This window comes from Euwallacea similis, chromosome 2 (assembly GCF_039881205.1).
Source record: "Euwallacea similis isolate ESF13 chromosome 2, ESF131.1, whole genome shotgun sequence".
In the NCBI taxonomy this organism is placed as follows: Eukaryota; Metazoa; Arthropoda; class Insecta; order Coleoptera; family Curculionidae; genus Euwallacea; species Euwallacea similis.
Genome location: NC_089610.1, coordinates 4,848,771 through 4,875,863, shown reverse-complemented (window position 1 = coordinate 4,875,863; position 27,093 = coordinate 4,848,771). Strand labels below are relative to the sequence as shown.

The 27,093-nt window shown below is 37.1% G+C and overlaps 1 protein-coding gene across 2 annotated transcripts in view; it reads left to right on the top strand.

Annotated features, from left to right (window-relative positions):
- Positions 1–27,093, top strand: part of dally (division abnormally delayed protein) — a 108,066-nt gene that overhangs the window by 38,298 nt on the left and 42,675 nt on the right. For both annotated transcript variants that reach the window (XM_066401006.1, XM_066400997.1), the window contains one exon: positions 2,163–2,306. In XM_066401006.1, the coding sequence (XP_066257103.1) occupies positions 2,163–2,306 (144 nt within the window). The remainder of the gene's footprint in view (positions 1–2,162; positions 2,307–27,093) is intronic.

Sequence of the window (27,093 nt, the reverse complement as noted above, 5' to 3'; positions counted from 1 at the left end):
AAATATGCATACCGGGTGTAACATAAGTGATGACTTTAATTTTAAGGAGTGATTCCTTGTCATATTTTAAGCAAAAATGTTCATATAAACATATGTCCTAACGTGCATCACTTTCGAGATACAGGGTGTTAAAGTTGAAAAAATAAATTGCGTTTTCTTTAATAGTTTTCGACTGCTTCGAAATAATTTCATGAAATTTCGTATACAGGGGTTTATTGGGATAAAAAATTCAAATTTATAGTCGATTTAGCTGTATTTTCTAGAGGGCGCCACCAGCGACGATTTCGACCCCCTGAAATCGTTGCAACTTTTTTGTGCTACCCTGTGTGCCATTTTGGAATAGAAAAATCGATTCTCTCATCTTTTCTGCTTAAAAAAGGTACACTTTATTGAAGTCGCTACGAGCAACGATTTATGAGAAAAATGCATTTAAAGTTGATGATGCATGCACATTTTCGGAGGGTCAAAATAGCTTTATTTAAATCAAATGCTCAAAATGAGAACCGCGACTGTTAATACAAGCATCTAGTCTTCTTCTCATCGACTCATCAGTCGAAAACTATTAAAGAAAACGCAATTTATTTTTTCAACTTTAACACCCTGTATCTCGAAAGTGATGCACGTTAGGACATATGTTTATATGAACATTTTTGCTTAAAATATGACAAGGAATCACTCCTTAAAATTAAAGTCATCACTTATGTTACACCCGGTATATAGATTCAACTTACTCCTTGCCTCATGCCCTATCACCTCCTGTAAGGAATACGTTGAATTACTAGTAACCCTGTATATTCTGTATTTTATAAGATGGAATTCACGTGATAACCAGAATTAACAGTTTGCCCGTTTTTTAGACATAATAATTCCGACAATATTTTTTGGGACGACTATGGTTTATTGGGGTCTTATGACTCTCGACCCTTAGTTGTGCTGCCAAACATTTTGAAATAATCATTAGTTAACTGTGCTGAAAGTACACTTTTCCCCTGAGGGTACGGAAAAATGCCATTTTTCGAATTACTAATAAAATTCAGAGCCTAATAATGAAAAGTATCCTTCATTACACGTGCTGAAATTCACTTTCAAGTGCTAGCAAGACTTCAGATGTTCCGTGTTCGACTTTACGAGCGCACGGGAAAATAATTTTTAAGGAGAAAGCTTTTTCCAACATCCATAACTATAAAAAATAGATTTTTTTAGCTATATCGATCTTGCAGCTCAGGAACTTAGAGAAATTTCCGAGGCAATTTCCTTCAGATATATCTTAGTCAATAGGATTCTCATCACGTAGCCTCAGTTGTGGGGGTTTGATAATTATCTTGGGCTAGGAAGACTTTCAGGTTTCACTATTCCTCCGAAAATCCTTCAACACTCATTTCCAGTGTACATGGTGTTTTAGGAAGAGATATATGACTTCAATATGTTATTCGGCATTTCATTTGAAGGAAAAAGGTCCTAGCCCGGTTCTTGAACGAAATGTGGCAGGGAACAACACTTGAGCAAGAACAATTATAATGAAAATAAACATACAATCTCTTTAACCAGGGGCGTACTTACTGACAATTTTTCAGATTAATTATACAAAAAAAGTACCACGCCGCTGATTGTTGCACCCAATTTTTAAACCCCTAACTAAACAACTGAAATAAAGGTCTTCTAAGAATTTTTCGTAAGGTTGTACATGCACAATACATTCAGTGCTTTATTAATGTCAATCAAAATATTTTGCTCGCAATAAGTGAAACAGGTAGTCCTTGCAAACCTGCTCATGATGTACAGTTGGACTCATTAAGTACAGTTTCTGCGTAGAATAGGAATTGTTAATTAGGTTTCAATTGAGCAATAAACAACATTGGATTGGTGATGATCATTAAGTGATAATCAAATAATTGACAGTTTTGAGTTACAATAATGTTTCAAAATACGCATTTTTCTTATTTGCTCGTTATTGTATCAAAGTACAACAATGCGATGGGCAACTAGAATCAAAAACTCTTGTCCTTTCTTTAGTAATTTTTTTCTCTTCAATGTCTGCAACTTTAGACGAGAATTGTGGAAGAAATTCACTCATCAGGTGATTTTTTGGTGGGTGGATTTGATGGATTTGCATGGGTCTTCTCTTGCAAAGAGTACTTACGCTCTTTGTTATTCTTTTTCAGGACCAATTTGCAATGGCGAGTGTTGTGATAGTGAGACGGAATTACATCTTACAAGACAAGGCCAAAGGGATTTATCAGAGATATTAAGCCACAACTCAAAGTCCTTACTGGGTCCTATTAATCGGGCGGCAGGAGTATTAAAACGTAAGTAATTTCTTTTTATTTTGATACCATTTTGAGATTTTCGAAAATTAAAATCGCTGACTTTATGACGACTATATTATTCTCCAATTAAGCGGTCTTCGCTCGTTTTTAAAAACCATGAATATGTTAACAATCGCTATAAATACCCACGCCTGCATTGAATCTACCTCTCTGAAATCTACGGTATTGTAGACAAAAAATACAGACAGTAATAAAATGAACATAAATTAACATTATAATCAGTAATCTGGTATTTATGTGTGTAATCTCCGTGATAAAATATAAATCTGTTCTGGCTCAGCTTAATTATTTTATATTGCACCACAAAACAGGCTATCATTAAAATTCTAAATCGCTGAAATTATTTTGTGAAGGTAAATTGCCACAACTGTTGGGTCTGTTTGATGTTTTCTGTGTTGTTTTGAACAAATATTTAGGTTTTGTATTAATTAACTCACGAATAATTAAGTATTAATGAATAGAACTTACAATTACTAATTTGCTTTAATTAATTATTAATTTGCAATTAATGTCTTTATTAATAAGAGAAGTAAATCTGACCAATAAAGTAACCAATTTTCCAATCTTCAAAATACCAAATGTATTTTTAAAAACTTGCCACCCCCCAGATTTCTAAAAGTGTAAACGAAAGATGGAAATAATGAAATATTTTTACCTTAGAATAGAGGGTGAAGGCGAAGCAAGAAAATAGTTTTTTTTTAATGCTGAAGATGGGTCAAGTGACATCATTTTAAATCCTCAAATTTTCTAAACAACCGTGGCAAAATTTTGTTTTTTTAATCAAATTTTTCCATAATTTCTGCCGAAAAATATTACGACAAGCGTCTACAATTCTTCCACAAAATACTTGAATATCCTGTACTTGAGTCTCATAAACCACGCTTTGGAAGTATTCCCAAAGGAAGAAGTCGAGAAGCGTAAAATCTGAAGATCTAACTGGCCAGTCGATGGCATTTCGTCTGGCAATCCATTTATCAGGAAAATTATTGTTAAGAAACTGACGAACTGGTAAAATATAATGTGGAGAGGTATCAGCCGGTTGGAAATGTAATAAAGCCCCATCCAACATTAGGTGTTCATTCCTGTTAGTCCTTTTGATAATTTCACGGAATGCTCCATTTTTCAACTAAATTTAGATTGACGTGTCTCAGGATTTTTATCTTTAGTTCGCGCTTCTAGAAATCTGAAGGGTGGCAAATTTTTAAAAATACTCCCCGTATAATATAATGCTCTGGACAACATCTTCGCACACTTCACGCGTTCTCAAATTGATACTCCTTTATGATGACAATAAAACTCCGGAACTTCAACCGCTTAACAATAAGCAAAATGAACTTCTCTATAATTTAAAAATCATTTAAACTAATTAGTGCGATTTCTCGGAATAAAAAAGTGCAATTACATCATTTGCATTATGTAAGCAATCTGCAGGCCGAACAAGACGTGCGCCATATGATTTAATCTCCAAACAAAGAAACTATTTAAAGAAAAATGCTGATTTATTAAATTGTATGCTCAAATGTAGGTCCTTAGGTCTTAACGATGTCGAAATTGTGTTATTAAATCTTAAAGCTCAGCACGAACAAATGGTGCTGCTTGAAATGATGATGAAAGCTCCGTCAGTGTTTATATGCCCAGATTATGTTTTGTGCTTGTTATTGTGTTGAGACATCCGTGCATGTTTAATACCCTGAATTTCAGGCATTCTGCCATAGAAAAACTGTGCCCTATCGCTCGTTACGAAGCAACCTTTCAACGCATCTTGAGATATCATGTGGCATGCGGCCAATGTGATGATATAACTCACAGGAACGAAAGTATGTACCAGCTTGGCAATGGAATTCATTTACTTCAATCGAAACAGAGACAAGCGTAAACCAGTTAACAATAAAGACATTAATTCTTCACTATCCTTCTAGCGGTCTAGAAAGCATTCTTTTCGCTTGCTCAAGTACCCGTGTAACCGCGTATTCGCCTTGTCTAGCTTATTTATCTTGCGTTACACCAGTGTAACAGCAGGTGATAAATGAACAAGGAAATTACAGAAATAAAGTGTCCGTTGCCGGATCTAAGAAAGGGGGCTACGGCCACCCTTGCTAATGACTTTACACCCCTAGACGCTGCATTGTGTTGGTCGGGGGTTAATCGAAGGCAAGTTTGGGTTCAAGTGTAATGTAGTGGTTAATTTTGTGGGCCAGTGAATATCAAACTTGTTTTTAGTGGGAAACAAATGGCTGAAAATAAAATTAACTTTTCAAAATACAGTCTTAAGATTAATGTTTAACGGAACTCGGTGAGGAAGCGTTAACATCGACGTCCCGAAATTGCTCTGCATTTACTTCAGTTCATCGTCATTGCACATGCAATAACAGTTAAGCCCTATATACTGTCCGTTAACCCAGCAGGAAGTGCTTTAGTTGCCGGTTTATCAGGAGTTTTTGGATTGAGTTTGATGATATGATTCCTCGCTCCATGAAGGCACTCCCCTCCCGGAAAATTGGGGAGATAGTTGGAGTGTCGTATCTCACGGAAGAAATTCACTGATTGTGCAGCTGCCCTGCATCAAGTCTGATGCTTTACAGTAGGTTTGGTCGGGTCTCAAGTGTAGTGCTAGTTAAGTTCCACCCACTGACTCATTCCAAAAATTGCTGATCGAAGAGTGTCATCTGAGTGTCTGACGTCACACATAAATGTGACAAAAGTAACCCTCCACGGCGAACGGCGCGGTTGCCATGTTGAGTTGGTTTTCATAGGACGTAGGTCTTAACAAGTACACCACCGATTCCTTTTGTAATATAACAGCTATTTTTTTCAAGTTCTGTTTACTTGGCTGTGGATACTCACTTGCCCTAGAGATGCGGTTTTTAAGCGGAGTAAATAGCCCACATTATTTCAGTACATTTAACCTTTGAATTAACACATCACTAAAGAAGTCCCTGGTCTGACACATACGTATACGGCAACGCTGTTGACAAACTCATGTGATTTTTGGATAATACCAGCCTTAAATGATACGTGTCAAAACTCCATGACGTTCTGACATTCTGACAATTAGTTTACAGGTTACAGTGATTTTAGTAATAAAAAAGAATATCGTATATTTATTAAACATTATTTTTTGATGAAGAAAGGTACTGTTGAAGCCAACAGTGGCTTGATAAGCGTTATAGAGACTCTGCACCAGGGAAATAAACTATTATTGACGGGTACGTTGAATTTAAACGTAGTCGTACCAACGCCGATGGTGCCGCAAGCTCTGGTCGCCAGAAATGGGCAATTGTTCCGGAAAACATAAAGAAGTCCACCATATAGTTTTGAAAAACTGTAAAGTGGAGATGCGTGAGATAGCTGACACTTTAAAGATATCAGAAGGTAGTGTGTTTACAATTTTACAGGAAAATTTGAGCATACGTAAGTTGCTTTCGAAGTTCGCTGCGTTTGCGCATACCGTACCAAAAATAACAACGCATCGATGACTCAGAACTCTGTTTGGAACTGTTCAAGCGAGATAAAAAAGATTTTTTGCGTCGGTATGTGATAATGGATTTATCCACTATTACACACCTAAATCAAAAAGATCGCCAGCTGAATGGGCAGCAGCCGGTGGAAGTCGTCCAAAGCGACCAAAAACTCAAAAGTCAGCTGGCAAGGTAATGGCATCTGTATTTTGGGATGTGCATGGTTTTTCATTCAGCAACTATCTTGTGAAAGGTAAAATTATCAATACCGAATATTACGTGACGCTAATGGATCGATTGAATGTGGAAATCAAGAAAAATTCCTCACATGCAAAAGAAAAAAAAATGTTCCACCAAGACAATGCCTCGTGTTACAAGTCAATGAAAACGATGGTTAAATTGAATGAATTGCTTCCTCACCCATCGTACTCGCCAGATCTGACTCTCAGCGATTACTGGTTTTTTGCAGACATCAAAAAGATGCTCCAGGGAAAGGAATTTGGCTCAAATGAGAAAGTAATTGCCCAAACTGAGGCCTATTTTAAGAGCAAAGGCACATTGGTCTACAAAAAAAGTATTGAAAAGTTAGAGGAGCGTTGGAACGAATGTATGACTCTTGAAGGAGAGTATGGTGATGAATAAAGTTGAATAAAAAAAAATCTTAAACCGGAGACTTATTGAGTGATGTGTTAGCTATTAGCTTCATTAACATATTTATGGAAGAGATCTTTAATTACTATAAAAACTACCTAATGTTATCCAAAGAAAGTTAGTAAACAAAACGACTGTTATTACTTCGGCTGAGCCACGAAAATAGTCCTCTCGGATCGCCATCAAAGCGTCTAAATTTATTCGCAAAGCAAGTACGCCAGTGGACTCTCATCGGTGAGTTTTAATTTGATCATCACCTCCTATAAATACGACATCTGTCTCAATATCTAAGACCTTGATGAAGCCCGAAAGGCACGAAAAATATGCGGTCATCGACATTTCATTTAGTTAAGTACGACTCGAGTTCCAGATGCCAAAATAATCTGGCACAAGGCCCGCGATATTCCTTTAACTGCCACTGTTTTCGGTGTCACCATCAGTGAGATGTTGGACAGGTCGTTATTTTTTATGGAGGACTTCGAGTAATAAAAACCTAATTTTCTCTTTCAATTGTGTGCTGTAAGAGACATGTCTCTGTATCCAATTCCCCCTGTCCTTAGAAGCTCTTTGTAATCCATCCAGCTGTCGAGCCATAAGAGCTAGATTACGCCTGTACGGTGTTCCATTTTTAACTGCGGATCCAGGTCAGGCTATTTTTTGGTACGTAATCTCACTGTCTGTTACTATCGATGATCTTATACAGACAGGGCCTCCGTTTCTGAAGCACGAGGATCTCGGTGACCATAAAAACAATTCAAAAATATCCTTCGGCGTATTGAAAAGCAACGTTTTATTTTCACACGAAGTAGCTCAAAGCAAACGCTTTTGAAACACGATTCAAGAGAGCATGATATGTAAGGTAGGATCTGAATTGACCATGATAAATTGCATGTATCCCCCTAAATAATGTGGCCAGCTGACTCAATGAAGTAAAAGAGCTGCGCCGTTGAAGCTGCCTGGCCACAGAATATAATTTATGTTGGCCTATTTCTGCTTTAAAACGTTTCTTGGGGGGAATCCAAGATGAATGGTGTAATAAATGTGGCCGACCTATGATAAGGTATATCGGAATGGCTTGAGAAAATAGGAAATATTTGAATTCAAAATCTTTTCTTTCGGATTATGGAACTCGAATTAATCGAGAGTGACTCGCGTTGAAAACCTCTCATCTGATAATTTTCTAGTAGTACTTGATTGCTCGAGCACATCCCCTTAAAACTTACTTGATTTGATATGTGAAATCTGAGCTCGATTTAGTTTCAAATAAACATAGGGGATCTTGGTGTTATCTTCAAGAAAATTCTTCCTTACTTGCTACTGTACTGTTTTTTCTCCTTTGACTACTACTAATATCATCTATCTTAGCTAGATAAAATATATAGAAACATAGCGATACAGATGTCGGATAGTGGGAATACTGAGATATTGAAAAAAGCGGCGAAGTTAAAATAATGACACACCTTGTATCGGCCTTATGGGGAGAGGGGAGAGTCTTCCCTGGTCGGCGGTTTTTCTTTAGACGACGGGGTAGTGAATAAAAATTTTGCCCAGGGCGCTAAGGCCAGCCCTGGACGCACCAATACCTAACATTATTTCCTCAAGTACTTGTAAGAAGAAAACATCATATGAGCACTGGTCCCTCAGTTATCACTTTATTGCCGTAATACAGGATGCCAAAGCTTTCACTTTTCTTTGGGTTTCTACTCCCACAGCTTACGAGATATTAAATTGACGTTTTACATTAATAACTTCCACCAGTTTTATCCAACTTTATACAACTGACGAATGTCATTGAGGATAAGAATTGACAATAACCACCTCTTTCAGCAAGATTTATGGCAAGAGACTCTATTTTTGGAAGGTTTTGCAAACAGCGAGTTATCCGAGTTGTGAATATTTATTTTGGGATTTCCTTCGCCTCGTGTCCCCTTTTCATAATATGTCATATTTAAAATAATGCAACCTGCAAATATAACTTTTCTATTGTTAGATCTTATCTCCCAGGTTAACAGACTCACAGTGTGAGGTAACAATATTGGTGGGACCCTTGTGTTGTTAGACCTTAGAGGTAGCAAATCATTTTAGGGACACTAAATCTGCAATAAGATTAAGCATTAAATGACGTGATGTCATTATGCAAATGAGATGTTATAGGTATCAATTTGTAGTCCTCAGGCTTCTCAACACTTGGTGTTGCGTCGGATGTAGTGATATTAAGGACTTAATAACAATCAGCCGGATGTCTGTATGGCAGATGAGTTTATTTACTTCCAGTCTCACTCTTAATAAGTAGATACCTAGAGATATAAATAGGATATGACCTATTTTCCTTGAAATGAGTCAACAATAATAGCGTCTAGCACCGTAACCTACGTAAATCAAGAAAACTTCTAAAAAATTTACTCAATTTGCTTCAATAGGTTTTAAGAACTTAAATCATCCCATACAGGGTGTTATCTAAATATATAGCCAAACTTCAAGAAGTGACCCTGTGAATGGTTCTAAGTCGAAAAGTTTATATTAACATAGGTCCGGTAATGCTTCCTTTTCAAGATACGGGGTGTCAAATTTTTTTTAATCGTTTTTTCGTAAAAATTTTGTAGCTGATTTTATTGAAATTTAGCAATATTTATGGTCATTATCATTATTTATACGCCGCTGACTTTTCAAAACTTTCATTTTTTTTTCGCATTAACTAAGAAAACAAACTTTTTATCTCTTTAATTTTTTTGGCATCAAGTTACATTTTTAGTCGCTTAATGCAAAAAATATAAAAATTTTAACAAAGTCTGTGACGCATAAATAACAATAATAACTATAAATTTCAACAAAATCGGCTAAAGAATTATTAAGGTTTTCACAAAAAAACAATTTTTTAAATAAGTTTGACGTTCTGTATCTTGATAACGAAGCATCACCGGATCTATGCTTTTATAAACTTTTCGACTTAGACTCGCTCAAAAATCACCCCTTAAAGATTACCCACGTACTTAAATAACACTCTGTATATCATAATTTCACAGACATAGCATTAGAACACGTGTCTAATTTATCTTTATAAAAGGAATGTTCCGAATTAAGAATTCATGAAAGAATATGTTTTACACACGGCACGAATGGTTTTTATTCAAGAGGGCATGTTCAAAATGACTCATAAAGTGAGTGTTATCTTGCTAAGGTAGGGAGAGTGATGAATGTTGTACTGAGATGAGATTTCTGACTTTCCTCAGATTCATAAACGAATAATCATGGGTATAGTTCAGTTGGGAATTTTCTTTCCTTTCAATAAGCTTTTTGTTTGTTCAATTATTGTGCAGTAAATGTTTAATCTATTTTCATTAAATATGTCCAATATCCCTATAGACATGCCCGTAATTTTATGAAGGAAAATAGGTAAAAGTTACATAGATCGAGTTTTGCTTTGGCCTGTGCTACAGTACGTTCACCAACGATCAGCCAGGTGAGAATTTGTTTTTTTATGATTAGAACCAACACTCGATCCGGACAACACTATAAGATCAAAATAAATATACAAGGTGGTCCAAGTTCAACCAAAATTTTTCGCTCACTATAAGAAGAAAAAGCGCTACTAAAGTTATAGATATAGATGAAGAAAATTAGATTATTGGTAAGTATACAGGTTCGCTCAAAAAAGTGCCACACTCCTAGATTTTTTTTAATGAGTTGCCCCAATTATGTTTATCCATTCAAGGGCGTGCAATTCCTGGGAAGCATTAAATTTCCATAATGGTACTTTCACAACACCATGTTAATCAACGACAATTCGAAAACAACTAGTTTTTAGCGCAATAAATGTATCGTGTGTCGGATGGTTTGAAATTCTGTTTTGCCGCATAGGAAAAACAAAAGTTAATGATGGTTCCAGAAAGTCGAAATGTCTCCTTGAAATTTGAACTTGACGGGTTTGTTCACGAGTATTCCACCCAAAATATTGTTTAAATAAAGGTTCTTATACACTTCAATTATTTTCTAAAACACCTTTTAAAGGACTTATATTTAATAGTTTTTTAAAACTGTGTTTTTGATGGTCACAAGCTCACCCAAAATCCTGGGCAGTGAGGGCCGCGGCTTCGTTTTTATCATTACGTTAATTACATAATTGCCTAGAATCTTCCTTACTTTGTAGCTCTTATAAAGAGCGATAATTAAGACATTAAGACAACCTCGAGTGGGCGTTGAAATATCGGTTAGCTTTCTAGGTCCCAATGCATGTAAAATGGGCAATCGCGGACACTCTTTACACCAATACCGTAACCTCCTCTAAAGAGGCAGAACTAAAGATAAAATAAGTAATTATTTTTGGTGTTGATATCATGAAAAACTCCTGCGGGCAAATCCTCGCGCGCGAGGGCAATTCGAGATGCGGGAGTAAAGGGTCCCTAAATAAATTAAAAAAAAGAAACAATAAGAAACGAAATTAAAGTAGTGGAATACTTTTACGAATTTCAGACCGCACAGTTGGACGTATGCCAAGAGTTTTAAAAGTAAGCGGATGTAAATGTATGAGAGAGGGGCATGTTTATAGAAATTGAGTTTGCATAACATAATAGTAGTTTTCTCTAAAGCTACAAGCAGTTTCAGAACGATTTGCATTAGTATTTGATACATGAAAATCTAAATCTGCAGGGCACCGAAATCACGATTTCAATTTGTTTCATGTTTGAAGAAAGCTTTTAACGTAGGCTCAAATCACATGCACCTGTGCGCCATATTAACCATCAATAAATAGCATTTATTATTGATTTTGTGTACTGAGTGAGACACCTTGATAAGCACGTAATAAAATCGTAAGCCAAGAGTAAACTATTAGGCATAATTAAAAGCTTTTTCTGAAGGAAGTGCATGCTCTCATCGACATGTGACAACCATAAACCCTATTTATGTCTCACTTAAAACAAACACTTTTGAACATCTTCTAAATTTAAAATTGGCTTTCCACACCGATTTATTGGCAATTTAGGGAAGTCGTCTGATTATCTTACGCATAACTCAACGTAAGGCCAAACAGTTCGGCTAGATCATAATAAAACCGCGCAGTAGGTGCGAACGTAGGGCGTTGATTAAGCCATTTGCTATTTACCATCCAGCATCAGACTGACAACAGTTTAACAAATTAATTGACCCCAGACATGCCTCAGATATTTCAACGCCTACTTGAGGTTTTTGTAATGATCACCCCCTTTATTTATGGATCAATTTATCGGTATCTGACCTCGAGCAAACTTGACGAGACATTAACATGCGGAAAGGTTCACCAATTTTAATTTATTCCTCGCTTGTGGACACTCGATAAATCGTTGGTCAATCCCATGTCCTGGTCCATGCCGAGTTTTGAAAGAGCTCTAACTAGGCAGTACTAGAGCTAATGGCATAGTCTACTATAGATCTGGGAACTGCAGGGCAATGCAAGTAATTTATGGCAAATTCACTTACTTATCTAGCAGGTAGATCTGAGTCTATAGGAACAATGAATGGAAATTCACGCCTGAAGTTACTCTTCTAATTTACAATAGAGATTAGTTAACTGTAGCGAGATAGGTATCTTCAACGAGGAAGTAATTTTCCTTTGTGGACGACCTTTCGTTTGGCAATAATCAACCAATTCGTAGTACAAGCAGTAAATAATTATTATTGAGTCTAATATGATGGAATGTCTGATAGGGAGTGTTTTCGTAACACCAGATTTGAATATGTAAATAAGGTCCGGCGCATGGAGAAAATCGCTCCTTGTGTGGCCTTATCGAGTGAATCAAGATTAAAATTATTATGTATTACACACATCTGCCGAATCGGATCGGCAACAACCTATTGGCAAATCTACCGTGCCAGGTCCCAAAGTAGGTCTTGTTATTGTGAATGCAATTTATAGCGCTTGTGAAAAGTGGCATTCTCATATTGGAAAATTTTCTAGCTGATTTACGGTTGCAAGACATTTGAAAACCCAGAAGACAATAATAAATAAAACGTGTTTTTGATTTGGCGATTGATTTAATTAACTGAAGAAAAAATGTTTTTGATAAGGTCAGTGGCGCCTCGTGCGACCCTTTACGGGAGGCCTTGGGTACATTCTCTGCACATTAGATTATTTTGCCGAAGGTGGCTCTGGAACGCCGCAATGGTTGAGAACAGTTGAATGTTCGTTTGGGTCATGAACGTTTAAGGCATGGTTGCTCGCCTCCAGGCCCCTGGCGCATATAACCAATTTAGTTTTACGACGATGTTGTAAAATGAACTGCGCAAAGAAAATAACATTCAAATCTTTCTAGTAAATAAAAGTAACGCTCCAGTCACAATGGACTGGGTTACCTATTCAAACACGTAAATTAAGATGTTGATCCCTATTCAGGGTCGTCTGAGGTCGCTTTGCTATGATACCAGGGCACTTCAATGATGGAGGGCATGAAGAACACTTAATTTTTCTGGTGTTTGTGAAAAGCGGCGTTACATGATTAGGAACGATTGTTACGTTAACCTTCAACTAACCTTGCGATCTTGATGCCTAAACGAATTACTTATGAAACGCATTTTCTAGTGAATCGCTTCAAAGATGAGCTATTCATCGCTTTTTTGTGTATCTCAACTTGTGTTTCCGGAGGTGATCAGCATCGGTCTCTCAAAATCATTTAAATTTCACCAATTTCGAAACGTACTTTCTGCACACGTTGATCGCAAAACATGAGAAAACATTATTTCGTGGCTTAAAGATCACTCGATGGCATTGAATGAGGTAGATGTATCGCCACGACTCATATCCAAAAACCATTTATTTAGCTATGTTCTTCATGTCCTGAATTGCCGTGAACAACTCACTATAAAATCTCTCAGATAGAAATTCCCAAGTGTTTCACTTATGTAGAGTATTATTACGTACGTCTCTAATTAGATCCCTAGGTTGCTCCCCTGGATAGTTTTAATGTCTGTTACGTAAGTCTCCAATTACATCTTCAGGTTGCTTACCTGGAGAGTTCCGATGTTTGTTCGTATTTTTCACTTGCGCTTTTCTGTTGCTCATTCTGAATTGCTCAGTGTCTTAGTCAACGGTCAAAAATGAACATCAGATCAAGATAAAATTTTCTGCCCCCCCATTTTTTTATTCATGTGGTAGCCTGGTTTTGATCCTTGGATTTTATTGCAAACAAAGCTTCAAAGTGGCTTGTAGATATTTATAATCTAATTAGAACTGATAACATTAAAAACTGTTTCATCGACTTTATACTATATGCATATTATAAACAACGTTGATCTTACATCAACAACCTACATAACGGCCTTATCTGCATGATTTATTAAAAACTTAAAAACGCATATTTCTGTCATCGTAACTAACATAATAACATTCCAAGTAGGTGGGTCATTTAAAGACTGGAAATGTCTCGACAGTCGTCCATTTCGTTATACTGATGCATATTTAATTACCCCAGAACGCAAGGCCGTCATACTGAAGCCTTATCTGCCAGCGACATCTTTATAACACAATTTACTGAAAGATCTGGCATGACATTTAAATTAGACTTTATAAATGGTTCAATTAAATCTTATTCGACATCAAATAGCGGCTTTCCTTATTTGGATTCCCTACGGCTCTTAATTGCTGAGTGAACCCAATGTTTAAGAGCCCTAAAGAGCGTTTTTGCTCCACGCTAATCTAAAACCGTGCGGCAAGCAGCACTTGCCGCACTAGTCGGAGTACGGCAGGTTGGTGTTTGCCGCATTTTTAAATAGTCACTCTGTACGGTAATATGGCCTTACCGCAGGCCAATTTCGTTTTGGATTTGATGTAGTTAATGATTTAATTAAGTTGATATGGTTGTACAGAGTTGGTCCGTATATTTAGACAGCGCCTACTACTTTTATGATATAAAATAAAAGAAAAACTTTAAATTCAAAAGGTGTAGGGTTCATCCTAAATCGCCAGAAAATGTTACATAACACAACAGATGAATATTGCAAAATTAAAAAAGGACATAAAGCCGGTAAATTTATAATGGAAGACCCAGTACATTTGTTTTAAAAATATATAGACCTTTATTTTCTGATTTAAAAAATATATGACATGTTGATATTTGGTTTAGCCGTTTTCGTGGTGTTTGCATTTAAAAATCGGGATTATATCGATTTTCCAAGTCGCAGTTGCCATGAATAAACAAACGAACCGAACGTCATTAGTAATTATTATTTATTAATTTATTATTTTTATCTTGAAAATAATAAATTAATTTAGAACTAACGCAAACAAATTGCATTTTAACACCAGGGAATCAAGATAAACATTTTTTTAACATAAATAATCTACGAAAATTTAAAATTCAAAATGTGTTCAACGTGTCCGCTGTTATTTTCAACACATTTTCTGCAATCTTCATATAACTTCAACAAAGCATTGCATATATGTATGTGAGCATTCCTCGCTTATGTTAAGACCATCAAGTAATACCATGTGAGAATGACATGGGGGTTAGCCGTAAATTACTTCTAAGATAAGCGTGAGAAAACGATAGAGGGTTGTTTATGAATTCCTTAACATAGGCGAGAGAAAAATTGATGATGGGTCAGGGAATCGTGGGAAAAGGCCTGGAATGTGGCTTATCAATGCTCTTAAAAAAAGGAGAGGGGTGCTCTCGGGGGTGGATAAGGCATGTGTATCGGGGACTCGGTTTTGGATTCTTGACAAGTAAAGAAGTACCTCAAAACTTGCTTTTGTTTTATTTTTTTTCTTTCCATAACGATACCGAAATCTTACATCAGAAGTGGGATTCAATCCTAATAAGTGCCATAGTCGTGCCCTAATCAGTGCTTAATTGTGTGCGAATAAGTGCTTCAATAGCGCCGAGCAGTTACACGGAAGTTTTTTTTTTCCTTTTTCTTCTTCAAAAATCGCGAGTGTGACAAAACTGGAACATGGAGGCTTTGGTCCAAGTCCTAGCTGAAACTCTCCAACAAATGAGGGAAAACGCAGCGCAACCGAACTCTTCAAGGAATGTAGTCACCTCGATCCAAATACCACTCTTCAATCCAACAAGTGACGACTTGGGGGCAGCGAGATGGGTAACCGAGATCGAAAAGCTCCGAGAAACCTTCCATTGGACCGATTTCGAGACTCTATCACGGGCGGCTAGTGGATTGATGGGCGACGCCAAAGAATGGTTCAACGCTTGGCAGCCTTCCGAGAAAACTTGGGAAAACTTCAAGGCGGAACTGTCGGACCTATACCCGCCGAAAAACAACTTGAGTGAGCGGTTTCGCCAGGCCAGCAAATACACCAGCAACGACGCTAAAGAGTACTGTGAGTATGCTAGAAAGAAAATTTCCTTACTTAAGGCCTTGAACTTTAATTTATCGGAGTCTCAGTTGGTAGAACTCGTAATGGGTGACGTTAGAGACGCAACGGTACGAACCGCAATGTTTAATAGTGGAGTCACCACTGTGGCTGCGTTGTTATCTCTCTTTAATAATTTCAAAATGGTAGATAATAATAGACAAGCCACCCCTATTCGAACGAAACGCCAATATCCGTTCGGGAAAGATGATCGCCCTAAATTATGCTATCTTTGTGACAGTCCAGGACACTTAGTACGAAACTGCCCCAATTCGGGAAAGGAACCTGGACTGGAAACAAGGCCTGCCCGCGTAACTTGTAGTTTTTGCCGCAAACAGGGTCATGACGAATCGAAATGCTTCAAAAAAAAAACAAGCGAACAAGGGAATCTGATAATAAAATAGCAAAGATTCATTTCTTCACTGTCAAATTAAATAATGAGTTTTGTACAAAGTTTTCAATTCGGGGCGATACTGTTTCAAAAGCATTTAGATAGGACGACAAGAGTAGTTTCGTATTTTTCCAAGCGTACCACAGATGCAGAAAGTCGATATCATTCATACGAATTGGAAACTCTAGCGGTATATACAGCCGTTAAACACTTTAGGGTATATTTGCTAGGCATAAACTTCAAGCTAGTGACCGATTGTAACGCCTTAAAATTAACCCAAAACAAAAAGGACTTGGTTCCGAGAGTCGCGCGCTGGTGGCTGTACTTACAATCATTTAACTTTACAATCGAATATCGAAAAGGCAAGTATATTCAGCACGTAGACTATTTAAGTCGAAATCCGATAGAGAAACCCCGCGCGTTGCAAATAAATATCATTACAACCGATAACTGGCTAAAAATCAGTCAAAAAAAAGACCCAGTTACACGAGAAATTAAATCCAAATTAGAAGAAGGGAAATTAACGCATGAATATTTTTGTCAAAAAGATATTTTGTTCCGAAAAATCAACCCGGGACAAAACCCCCCTATCTATCGTGCTTATGTCCCGAAAGGCAGCCGATTTGGTCTGTTAAAGTTATTTCATGACGAACAGAACCACATCGGAATAGATAAAACATTTGCAATGATAAATCATTACTTCTGGTTCCCCAGAATGGCCCGATTTGTCAGGAAATACTGTAATCATTGCTTAACGTGCATAGCGAGTAAAAAACATACTGGCCCAAAACAAGGAACCCTACATCCCATCAAAAAGGTACCAATTCCGTTTCACACCTTACACGCCGATTGTGTCGGTCCTTTTCCCGAAACTAAGGAAGGATTTAAACATCTTTTAATCTTAATAGATTCCTTTACTAAATTTGTTTTTTTGATTCCCATAAAAACCCTAACGGGAACAGAAACCTGTGATAAATTAAGAATTTATTTGAACATCTTAGGAAACACAAAAAGACTAATTTCCGACCGCGGGACAAATTTTACCGACAAATTAGTTACAAAATATCTATCAGACCTAAATATTGAGCAGCACTGCGTAGCCAAAAGTGCCCCTAGAGGTAATGGCCAAGTCGAGAGGTATGTTTCTACGGTACTAGATTTGTTGAGAACAACAATCAAAGATAAGTCAGAATGGACGAGTAGCGCGGAAAAGTTACAGGGTACACTAAACACAACGGTTCAAAAAACTACAGGATTCGCACCTATTTATCTTCTAACGGGTCGACACCTAGCCAGCCAAAACATTGAGTCTCTAACGTCTGCTATTCCTCGCACCATAACTGATACTCTAGAAAAAGATCGCCTACTAGCATACGAACGTACCCTTGGGCATGGAGAGTACATGAAATCTAAATATGATAAAACGCATAGAATTAACAAAAACTTTAATGTAGGAGATATCGTTTTCCATCCATCGGGAAACTCTCACTTGGCAAAACTGGACAGAAGGTACGACGGTCCTTTTGAAATCACAAAACTCGTTCCGAATGATCGAGTGGAACTGCTAAACTTAATAACAAATCGCAAAAGGATAGTCGCAACTGATATGTTACGAATATGGCCTGGAGAGTTCCAGATGGAAGATGACTAGTTATTTACTTATTGTTATAGTTATTAGGCTCGTGTGAGCATTGACCAATTCAAAAAATATATTAAAAAAAAAAAAAAAAAAAAAAAATTGTTGATGTTGGAAGCCGTAACGCTTCGCATCTTAGAGCTTGATGTTGGAAGCCGTAACGCTTCGCATCTTAGAGCTTGATGTTGGAAGCCGTAACGCTTCGCATCTTAGAGCTTGATGTTGGAAGCCGTAACGCTTCGCATCTTAGAGCTTGATGTTGGAAGCCGTAACGCTTCGCATCTTAGAGCTTGATGTTGGAAGCCGTAACGCTTCGCATCTTAGAGCTTGATGTTGGAAGCCGTAACGCTTCGCATCTTAGAATTTGATGTTGGAAGCCGCAGCGCTTCGCACAAAAAAAAAAAAAAAAAAAAAAAAAAAAAAAAAAAAAAATTTGTTGATGTTGGAAGCCGTAACGCTTCACACCTTGAAAATTCTTTTATTGTTAAAAACTTAGACTTAATTTATTAAGTATGTTTTTGTCGAAAACTTAGATTTAATTCATTGAGTATGTTTTTGTTAAAACTTAGATTTAGTTCATCGAGTATATTTTTGTTAAGACTTACATTAATTCATTAAGTATGCTTTATTTGTCAATAATTGTTAGAGGCAAATTCGAGAGCGAATTTAGTGTCAGAATTGGCCGTGTGAGCATTCCTCGCTTATGTTAAGACCATCAAGTAATACCATGTGAGAATGACATGGGGGTTAGCCGTAAATTACTTCTAAGATAAGCGTGAGAAAACGATAGAGGGTTGTTTATGAATTCCTTAACATAGGCGAGAGAAAAATTGATGATGGGTCAGGGAATCGTGGGAAAAGGCCTGGAATGTGGCTTATCAATGCTCTTAAAAAAAGGAGAGGGGTGCTCTCGGGGGTGGATAAGGCATGTGTATCGGGGACTCGGTTTTGGATTCTTGACAAGTAAAGAAGTACCTCAAAACTTGCTTTTGTTTTATTTTTTTTCTTTCCATAACGATACCGAAATCTTACATGTATGTATAATCTCAGAGCATTCATTTAATGAATCGATAATTGTTTGGATTCTTTCTCTTAAACCCTTAAAATTTTGACCCCTTTCTTTATAGACTTCATTATTTCTAGCTTTTCTTCTTCTGTATAACCCATTTTACGGATGGAATGAAGAAAACGTGACAGCCAAATGAACATCTATTACAGGAGCAGAAGAAACTGCAACGAAGACAGACCTATGCTAAAAACGATACGTGGGAGAGTGATAGATATATGTACTTTTTAAGAGGGTATTTTTATCACATCTACTACTTTGTTTGGTGGTCGTTACACATCATTGTTCTTAGAAAGGTAAAAGGTAATAAAAGACTGATGGTGATCTAAAGACGAAACGTCGAATTTGAAATTTCACAACATCATCTTGTAGGAAATAACAAGTGGTAATAATGAAGCGACATTTCTTTTGAAAAATCTTTTCAAATAAAGTCGACAAAAAATAAAAATGATGCAGCAAAATTTCGATTTTTTTTTGGATATCTCCGAAAGTGTTCGGAATTTTTCCGGGCTTGAAGTGGTATTTTCTTGGGCTCTAAAATGTGCAATTTTTCTCCAATTTAAGCGACCTCGCATATCTTACAGTTTTCGAGATTCCAACGATATACCTTAAATTTGGTCCACCCTGTATATAAAACACTGTTGTGGTGATTTTACAATTTTGCATATTAAGTGCCTGTATGGCAACATGCATCAAACCTATCCTATTCATAAAATTCCGAACGAATGAAAGTGTAATGAGAGAACGTTCAACACCTTAACCAACTGAGAATACGAGAAGACACGTCCGAATATATTTAACCAACAACTCCAAAGATTATTAGCGTTGTCAATATTATTAGCGCCGATGATGGTATTCATCAGTTGCTAATGTAAACGAGTGAGGAAGCCTGTTGAATTCATTTCCAATTCAAAACTAAATCCAGTAGCCGACACTCCTTGTCTTGTTCCCTTCCATTCATGGAGATAATGGCCATTGCCTATCTTTCGTGCGTGTTCACGGCAAAATAAGAGATGTGTTATTTAAGATATCACACTATTCGACATGAGCTGCTAGTTTCCTTTTACGTTTTCATTATGACACTTCTTTATGAACGTCCCTTATTCAGCTCTTATCACATTTAATTTCCAGTCGATTTATAAAAGAATTTATTGTCATTGCTGCAAAACGTGTTTTGAGGAGAAACTCCTAATCTTATTTACCTCCAACATTTATGCCCAGGAATAATGGAAATGCACGAGGTAAAGTGTTTATCTTAATCCGAGGAAGTATGAGCATGGACTAATTCAAAGTTGGCAAATCCCAAAACCCATACAACATAATATACGCGTACGAGCATTCGCCATGCTGTAGGGCTTAAAATAATGCTCCAATTTCCACCTCGGAAGGATCAGATTAGTCTTGCTTAAAATTTGCTCTAACGCTTAAGTTTGGGTTGTGCCCTGTATACATTTATCTATTACGCTAAAAACTTTCCTCAGATTTTATGGGAAATTTATGGTTCGTTTTTAATTCTGTAGGGAAAAACTTATTTGGAGTCGTGTGAATTGAAACACAAAATACGTTTTCAATAAGCAGGTGACAGTTTTCTTTGTGCGAGTTCTCAGTTTATATCATTGTTTTCTTTGTAAAACACCAACACTACAGCTTGTCGTGGCAATTTACTACATGCACTGCCAAAGGACTGAATTGAGTGTCGTATGTGTATGAAATTTGGACCTTAGTTTAGATCCTTTGTGCTTATGTGTGATCACCTCCTATTTCTCTACGGAAATTTAGCCATGGGGATATTTTATCTAACGGGAGGCAGCTTTCAATTTATTTACAAAATACCTAAAATAGTTGAAAATATGGAAAAGCCGGTAATATGTGATTCTTACTTATTGAGCACTTACTTATTGGCTTCAACAGGCATGTGTCTATACAGAGTACTTCAAATTCGAACATCTCCATTGGGATCTCAGGAACTTGAGGATATATGAAGTTTAAACGGGAGCAAAATTGCGTAATTTAGCGTTCAGCCAAATGCTGTTTTCAAAACTTGAATTTTTCCAAGATATCCGAAAAGAAATAAAAAATTTGAGATTTCGTTTTTATTTTTTTTAGCGTTATTTGTCAATGAAGCCCAAAACCGCAAGTACATTTGCATTGTCACTTTTTCTCAGCTGCACGATAACGTTTTCGGATTTGCTGTCCGACTGTTTTTCTGTTCAAAAATACGATGTGGCGCCCATAAGAAAATATAATGTCGATGATGGTGCCCGAAAAACGAAACATCGGATGGCCAACCTGAAAACGTCATCGTGTAGCTGAGAACAAGCGGCAATGAAAGTGTGCTTGAGGTTCTGGGCTCCCTTGTCAAATAACGCTAAAAAAATAAAAACAAAATTCCCAGTCTTTAATTTTTTCGCATGTCTTAGGAAGTACTCGGAAAATTCAAACTTTGAAAACGGCATTTGGTCAAGCGCTAAATTACGCAATTTTGCCCCCTTTTAAACTTGTCCGTATCTCCACTAGTTTCCGAGATCCCAATGGTGAGGGTCGAATTTGAAATGCCCTGTATAAAGCAGGTACTCACCCATCATGCTTTACATGTCCAAAATTATAGGGACATGCGGGTATAGGTGGGAAAAACGAACCACAGGCGGGCAGGCATCTCAGTCTTTTGAGGAAGTGCCCATACCCAAATTCGGGGATGAGATCAAAATATCGATGGTAGCTTCGCCATGAATGCCTGCTGTGATTCAACCAGCCGGAATTGTTCAAAAATGGAAATGTTTTATGCGGATGAACAGAAATGTAGGAAAGTTAGTTCAGGTTAGCCTGCAGAAGGAATCGATGTTCGTGTAGAACTGAAAGGACCGGAGGGAATGGGGAGAAATCCTTGTTCCATTTCTCCTTGAATGCTGCGATTACTTTTGCTAAGTTGCTTCAAACTTTTCCTTCATTTATGTTCATCCGCACAAAACTTTCCAATTTTTGCAGATTCCTGAAAACATGGGGACACCAAAACGATATATGAACCTGTTATCCGGCAATTTTGGGACAAGATTTCACTTCCTAAGCGTTATTACGTTTTCGGACAATTCCTCAGTAATTAATTAGGTACGTAGTTCTTACACGAAATTATATAGTCGTACTCTATTGTGTTTTAACGATCCATGTGATCCGTTTTCGACGACCTAATAGATAATCATAGGAAAATATATTGTTGATCTGATAATACAGTTTGCCACACGTACGTATTCACAATGACGCCTTACTATTGAGATCTCGTAGACCGTAAGGCATACGAAATTGGTTAAATCAGGGCAAACTTGCACATTTTTATGCTGAATCAAACCGTTTTAAAAGATAGAAAATCACTAAACTTTTTATTATCACAGAATTATTAGTAGTATAGGTCTTTAGATGTCGAGTCAAAATTGCTTGAAACTCGCGTCACAATCGCGTCAAAGTCGTCTACAAGTTGCGTCAAAGTTGCGTCTGAGTTGCGTCCAAGCCACTATATATATTTTTTTACGTATAATTTTAGTGGGATTGCAATCGCATACTATGTCTGCTTTTATTACGTCATTGCATGAATAGCATTCCATGATATTTCCTTAACGGTTCTCAAAACATTCGCATCTAAATCGCCTTTTTTGTTGATCTCCTTTATGTAAAATTTGAGAAGGTAGATTAATTAACCTCCAATTAATAAATCACACCAAAATTTATGAAAACCAAGAAGTTAAAATGTTAAAGCATGCTCAGCTTGCGGGTCACACCACAGCAAATGCACTTTTTGTGTTGGAATTTACGAGTATAAGAATGTTGAATGTCTGATAACGTTATGCCTGCTTTTCCCGAAAAAATATGTGACTATATTTAGACGTAATTATTTCCAAGAAAAACTATAATCACCCTAATTGCTACCGTTGTTGGGTAGATATACATCAATTGAAACTAAGGGAATCTCCCATTTTCTCCACATCCATCTCTCAAATCATATTGGATCGACTCATATTTCCGATTTATCTACAGTTTCCGTCGAGAAAAAATATATATTTGGACAGAGTCATTCAGACGAACTTTATCAATAATCGAATCAGGTCAGCGCTTTCCAACCTCCTTTGTTAGAATCGCTGTCGTTCCGTTTAACGGTCCGATTTCTGCCCTGCTGAGACCCTCCTTGAATTTTACACTTCAAGATCTAACGCTGTTCTGAAATTGAATTAACTGTTTGCTTTACGTTGCTGCATGTCAGAAGGGCATGATGCTGACCATGTGCTTTCCGTAATGTAAGCTAATTTTTTCAAAAGTTCCTGTGCCTCAGGGTGTCATAGACGTACAATAAACGGATAGCGCAGTAATTGCAGGCTTCATACGAAATTACTGCCTGTTTTTTCACGTGAAACTCTAGTGTGTAAATAATTTGATTTCACGCCTCAAACAGGAACCGAGAGTAAAAAAGCACTTTTCCGACTAGTGAGCGTAATTTAATTAACTATCTGGAAAAATGCGGAAAATCAGTAATTTCATTTTTCCCCCTGTTACATACACGTTGGCGAAATTAGTCGGCAATATTGTTGGCTAACTTAATTTGAGTTTTGTGTATCATTGAAATTAAAACGTGAAGAATTGCTATTAAATTTTTTGCGAGGGAAAATGAAAATGTGGACGAATGTGGTGGGGAAAGCGTGATTGCAATACATTTTTGGCGTTTGGCACACATTGCATAAGGGATTGAATGCATTATTTCATTTGAAGAGCTGAGATTAACGATGCGTCCTAAAAGTATAGGACACCCTTTGGCTCGTAGCTTTTCAACCCTTTGATAAAACTTAATTTCGAATTCGACATCTACACTAACAGACGAAACTAAGGAAACTTCTCAAATTTTCAGAAATAAATTTAATTCAACCCTGTATAACGTTCATGTATACCATGTCCTATTTATAAAGAATTATTCGATCAATGTACGCAGTACAATTTCTTTATTGTTCTTATCGATACTTTTTTTGCCGATTTGCGATTTGCACTAGGGCGGAACTAAAGAAACTATAGTTTGTATGGATTTTTAGTAGATTAAACCTATGTTTTGTATAGAATACAAGTGCGAATTAGGTGCTTAGCATTGCGAGATGCCTGCCGGAAGAGCTGCGGAAGTTCTATTCTTCTATGGGGATGCTTTTCGTGCCACAAAATGGATCCAATTTATTTAATTGGAAAAAAAATTAACATTGGATATTCCAGCATGCCAACGATACAAAACATAAAGCAACAATCATTACCAATAGGCTCAATGAATAAAAAATCATTGTTTTGGATTGGCCAGCCCAAAGCCCAGACATGAATCCAATTGAAAATTTATGGAATGAATTAAAAGTACAAATCAGGAAACAAAATGTCACAAATAAAGAAGACTTAAAGCAATGCATTCGAAATATGTGCAGAAATATAGATATATCCAAAATCTCGAGTCGATGCCCAGAAAGTTTGCAGAGGTTATTAAGAATAAAGGGTGCTACGCATGATTAAGTTGGTTGATTTTATTTTATCACAAGTGTTGTTTATTGTCGGTTTTTCCAAAGCTTCCTTAGTTTTATCCGTTAGTGCATATAGTTTCCGTTTCAGAGAAATTACGCATAATTTGCCTAACTTGAAAGCAATACCTATTTTTTTCAGTGCACTCTTTATAAGTTTTTCAATTTAAATTTGCTCCCGCACTATACAAGATTGAAAGCCTTCTTTTTGTGAAGCCTGCTGACAAATTTGCATATTAATTCAAGTTTGAATGGGGAGTCAACGGAATAAGAATATTGAAATGAGGGAAACGATAGGAAATTAATTTCATTTAGCGAACATCATCACCATTGACAGGCGACTGGAGAACAGTGGATAATCTTGGCTGAATCGATGCTGCTTTCTGCATATTCAATTAATTGGTGCATAACTTATTACTTCTAATAATAAAGCCATTAGTCTAATTTTCTTCATCCCTTTATAATCGTCGAATTATTACTGTTCAGTAATTGTCAAAGCATTGCATTAAATGAAGTTTTTCTTTCAGGTAAGTTCAACCCATTGGAACTAACATTGCAGTTTAAACAATTTAACGTAGCAGCATCAATAATGGTGAGCTATGTTTATAGCTATTGTCAGTTGGTCTAGCCAACTCGACAGGTGCTCGTCAGTTAGCTAGATCACTCTACAATTGGCGAGCACCTGTAGAGTTGGCTAGACCAACTGGCGAACACCTGTAGAGCATGAACATCTTTTGGCGTGGTAGATGCTCCGATTTGAGGATCGTGCTCTTAAATATACAGAGGGGCCGTTTCTGAAGCTCAGCCATAAGGATCTCAAGAACCGTAAAAGACACGAGGTGATCTAAGAATTCGTATCTGTGGAAGCTTGAACTCCAAGTTGCGCAACTTTGCCATGATTTCACCGATATTTTGTGGTTACCAAGATCCCCATGGTTGGCTTCAGAAACGGGCATCCTGTAAAGTTAAATAAGGAAACAAATTGGATTTGTGGTCCACTCGCTGTGCGTGATTTCATAACTGAAGCCATTTCCATCAATACCCTTCAACAAATCCAACGCTAAAATAAATTGCCCACATTGGGGCCTGGGCCGAGGCTTGTTTACCTATAACAGGACGATGCCGTCCATATATTCCGACCTACGAGCATATATCGACGTCCTTAAACCTACCCGACTCTCCCCTGGAGAATACAAGTGAATCCATAATTCTTTAGTCCGTCCTGGCACATAAAATCCACGCTCACTCCATTGTAAAATGTTAATGTCAAAGTAACTTGGAAAGTTGCAAATAACTTTAAACTTTCCGTTGCAAATCCGCTACTTTTCTTTCGTCGTAAAGTTTCCCGGAGGAGTTGGAAAAGTATTTGCCCTGCCATGTACTTAGCGGCTTTCCAGGATGGCGATTCGTAGGAGGTGTTAATCCGATAAACGTGTGATGAGAAATTTAAATTTCCAGCGTGCAAGTTTAAGTTTTGGGTTAGAACTAATTGAAAACGTAAGTTTTGTTTGGTATGGGTATTCGACCTGTCTACCGTTGAAGCATGTTACATCCTTTTCACCGTTCCTTCTCTCCTACATTAAATCAGCAATGCCAGAGAAATAAATAAAAAGTGATGTAACAATGCCATTCTGTATGTCTTTAGTTATTTTCAAACCGGCTTTAATTATCTTCGAATACCGAGGCGCAACGGAGAAGTTCCCTGTGTGGGGATTTCAAAACTGGAAGGAGATACAGATGTGGTTAAAAGGGAAATAGTTGTACAGAGCTTCTTGTTTATATTTTCTGGCGACTCCAGGTAAGATCTGAACAGACTCCGATGCAAGATGCAAAGACAGGCCAAATTAAATCCAGAAACGTGGAATATATTTTTTTTACAGTGTGATGAATAACTTTCCTACCTTAACAAATGGGGTAATTGCGTTTTCCAGATTTAATCAAGGTCTCACAACTGTGAGAAATCCATAACCGTGTAGGAATAGAATTTCTCCACCAACTAATCATTCAATCGGGCCGTCTGAAATTTTCAATAAGTCCTTGAGCAAGCCCTTCTATTTTTACCCAAGTAGCATGTAGGGAATCGATTTTTAAGAGAGTGAACCCCAAGAGGGTTGTTGAGTATTGACGACAATGACGAGAACGAAAAGTTTCTTAAGCAGAATTGGGTTTAAAAGCAGCTTTCCAAAATCCAATCAGCAAAAGTGTCTTATAAATCTTTCCGCGTTCGTGTAATTGATTAAGCAGTAATTTGTTAACGCTACTTTGACATTGAACGAACGAGGAATTTAAAATAGACTCTCCCATTTAAAGTGACCTTTCTAACTACTTTACAACACCTTTTAAATGGAAGAGAGGTCAATAAAAATTATTTGCACTCCATGAGGGTCCGGAAAGTTTCCATAATGCAGGGTGTTATTTAGGTACGTGGCCAAATTCCAAAGGGTGATTCTTTGAGTGATTCTAAAACGAAAAGTATATACTGGGTGTCCAGGCGAATCCTGGACCTGCGAGATTAACATGGAAAATCGGTTTTTAATTTTTTGCGCCTGCACGGATTAACCAACTGAAAACTTTTACATTGAGTTCATAGTACTCAATGTCGACCATCATTTCACAATTTTTTCAATCTTTTAATTGGAGCCATTTTGGCTCAAAACGCCTCCAAATTTGATGAATTTGAATATCCCACGTAACCGTTC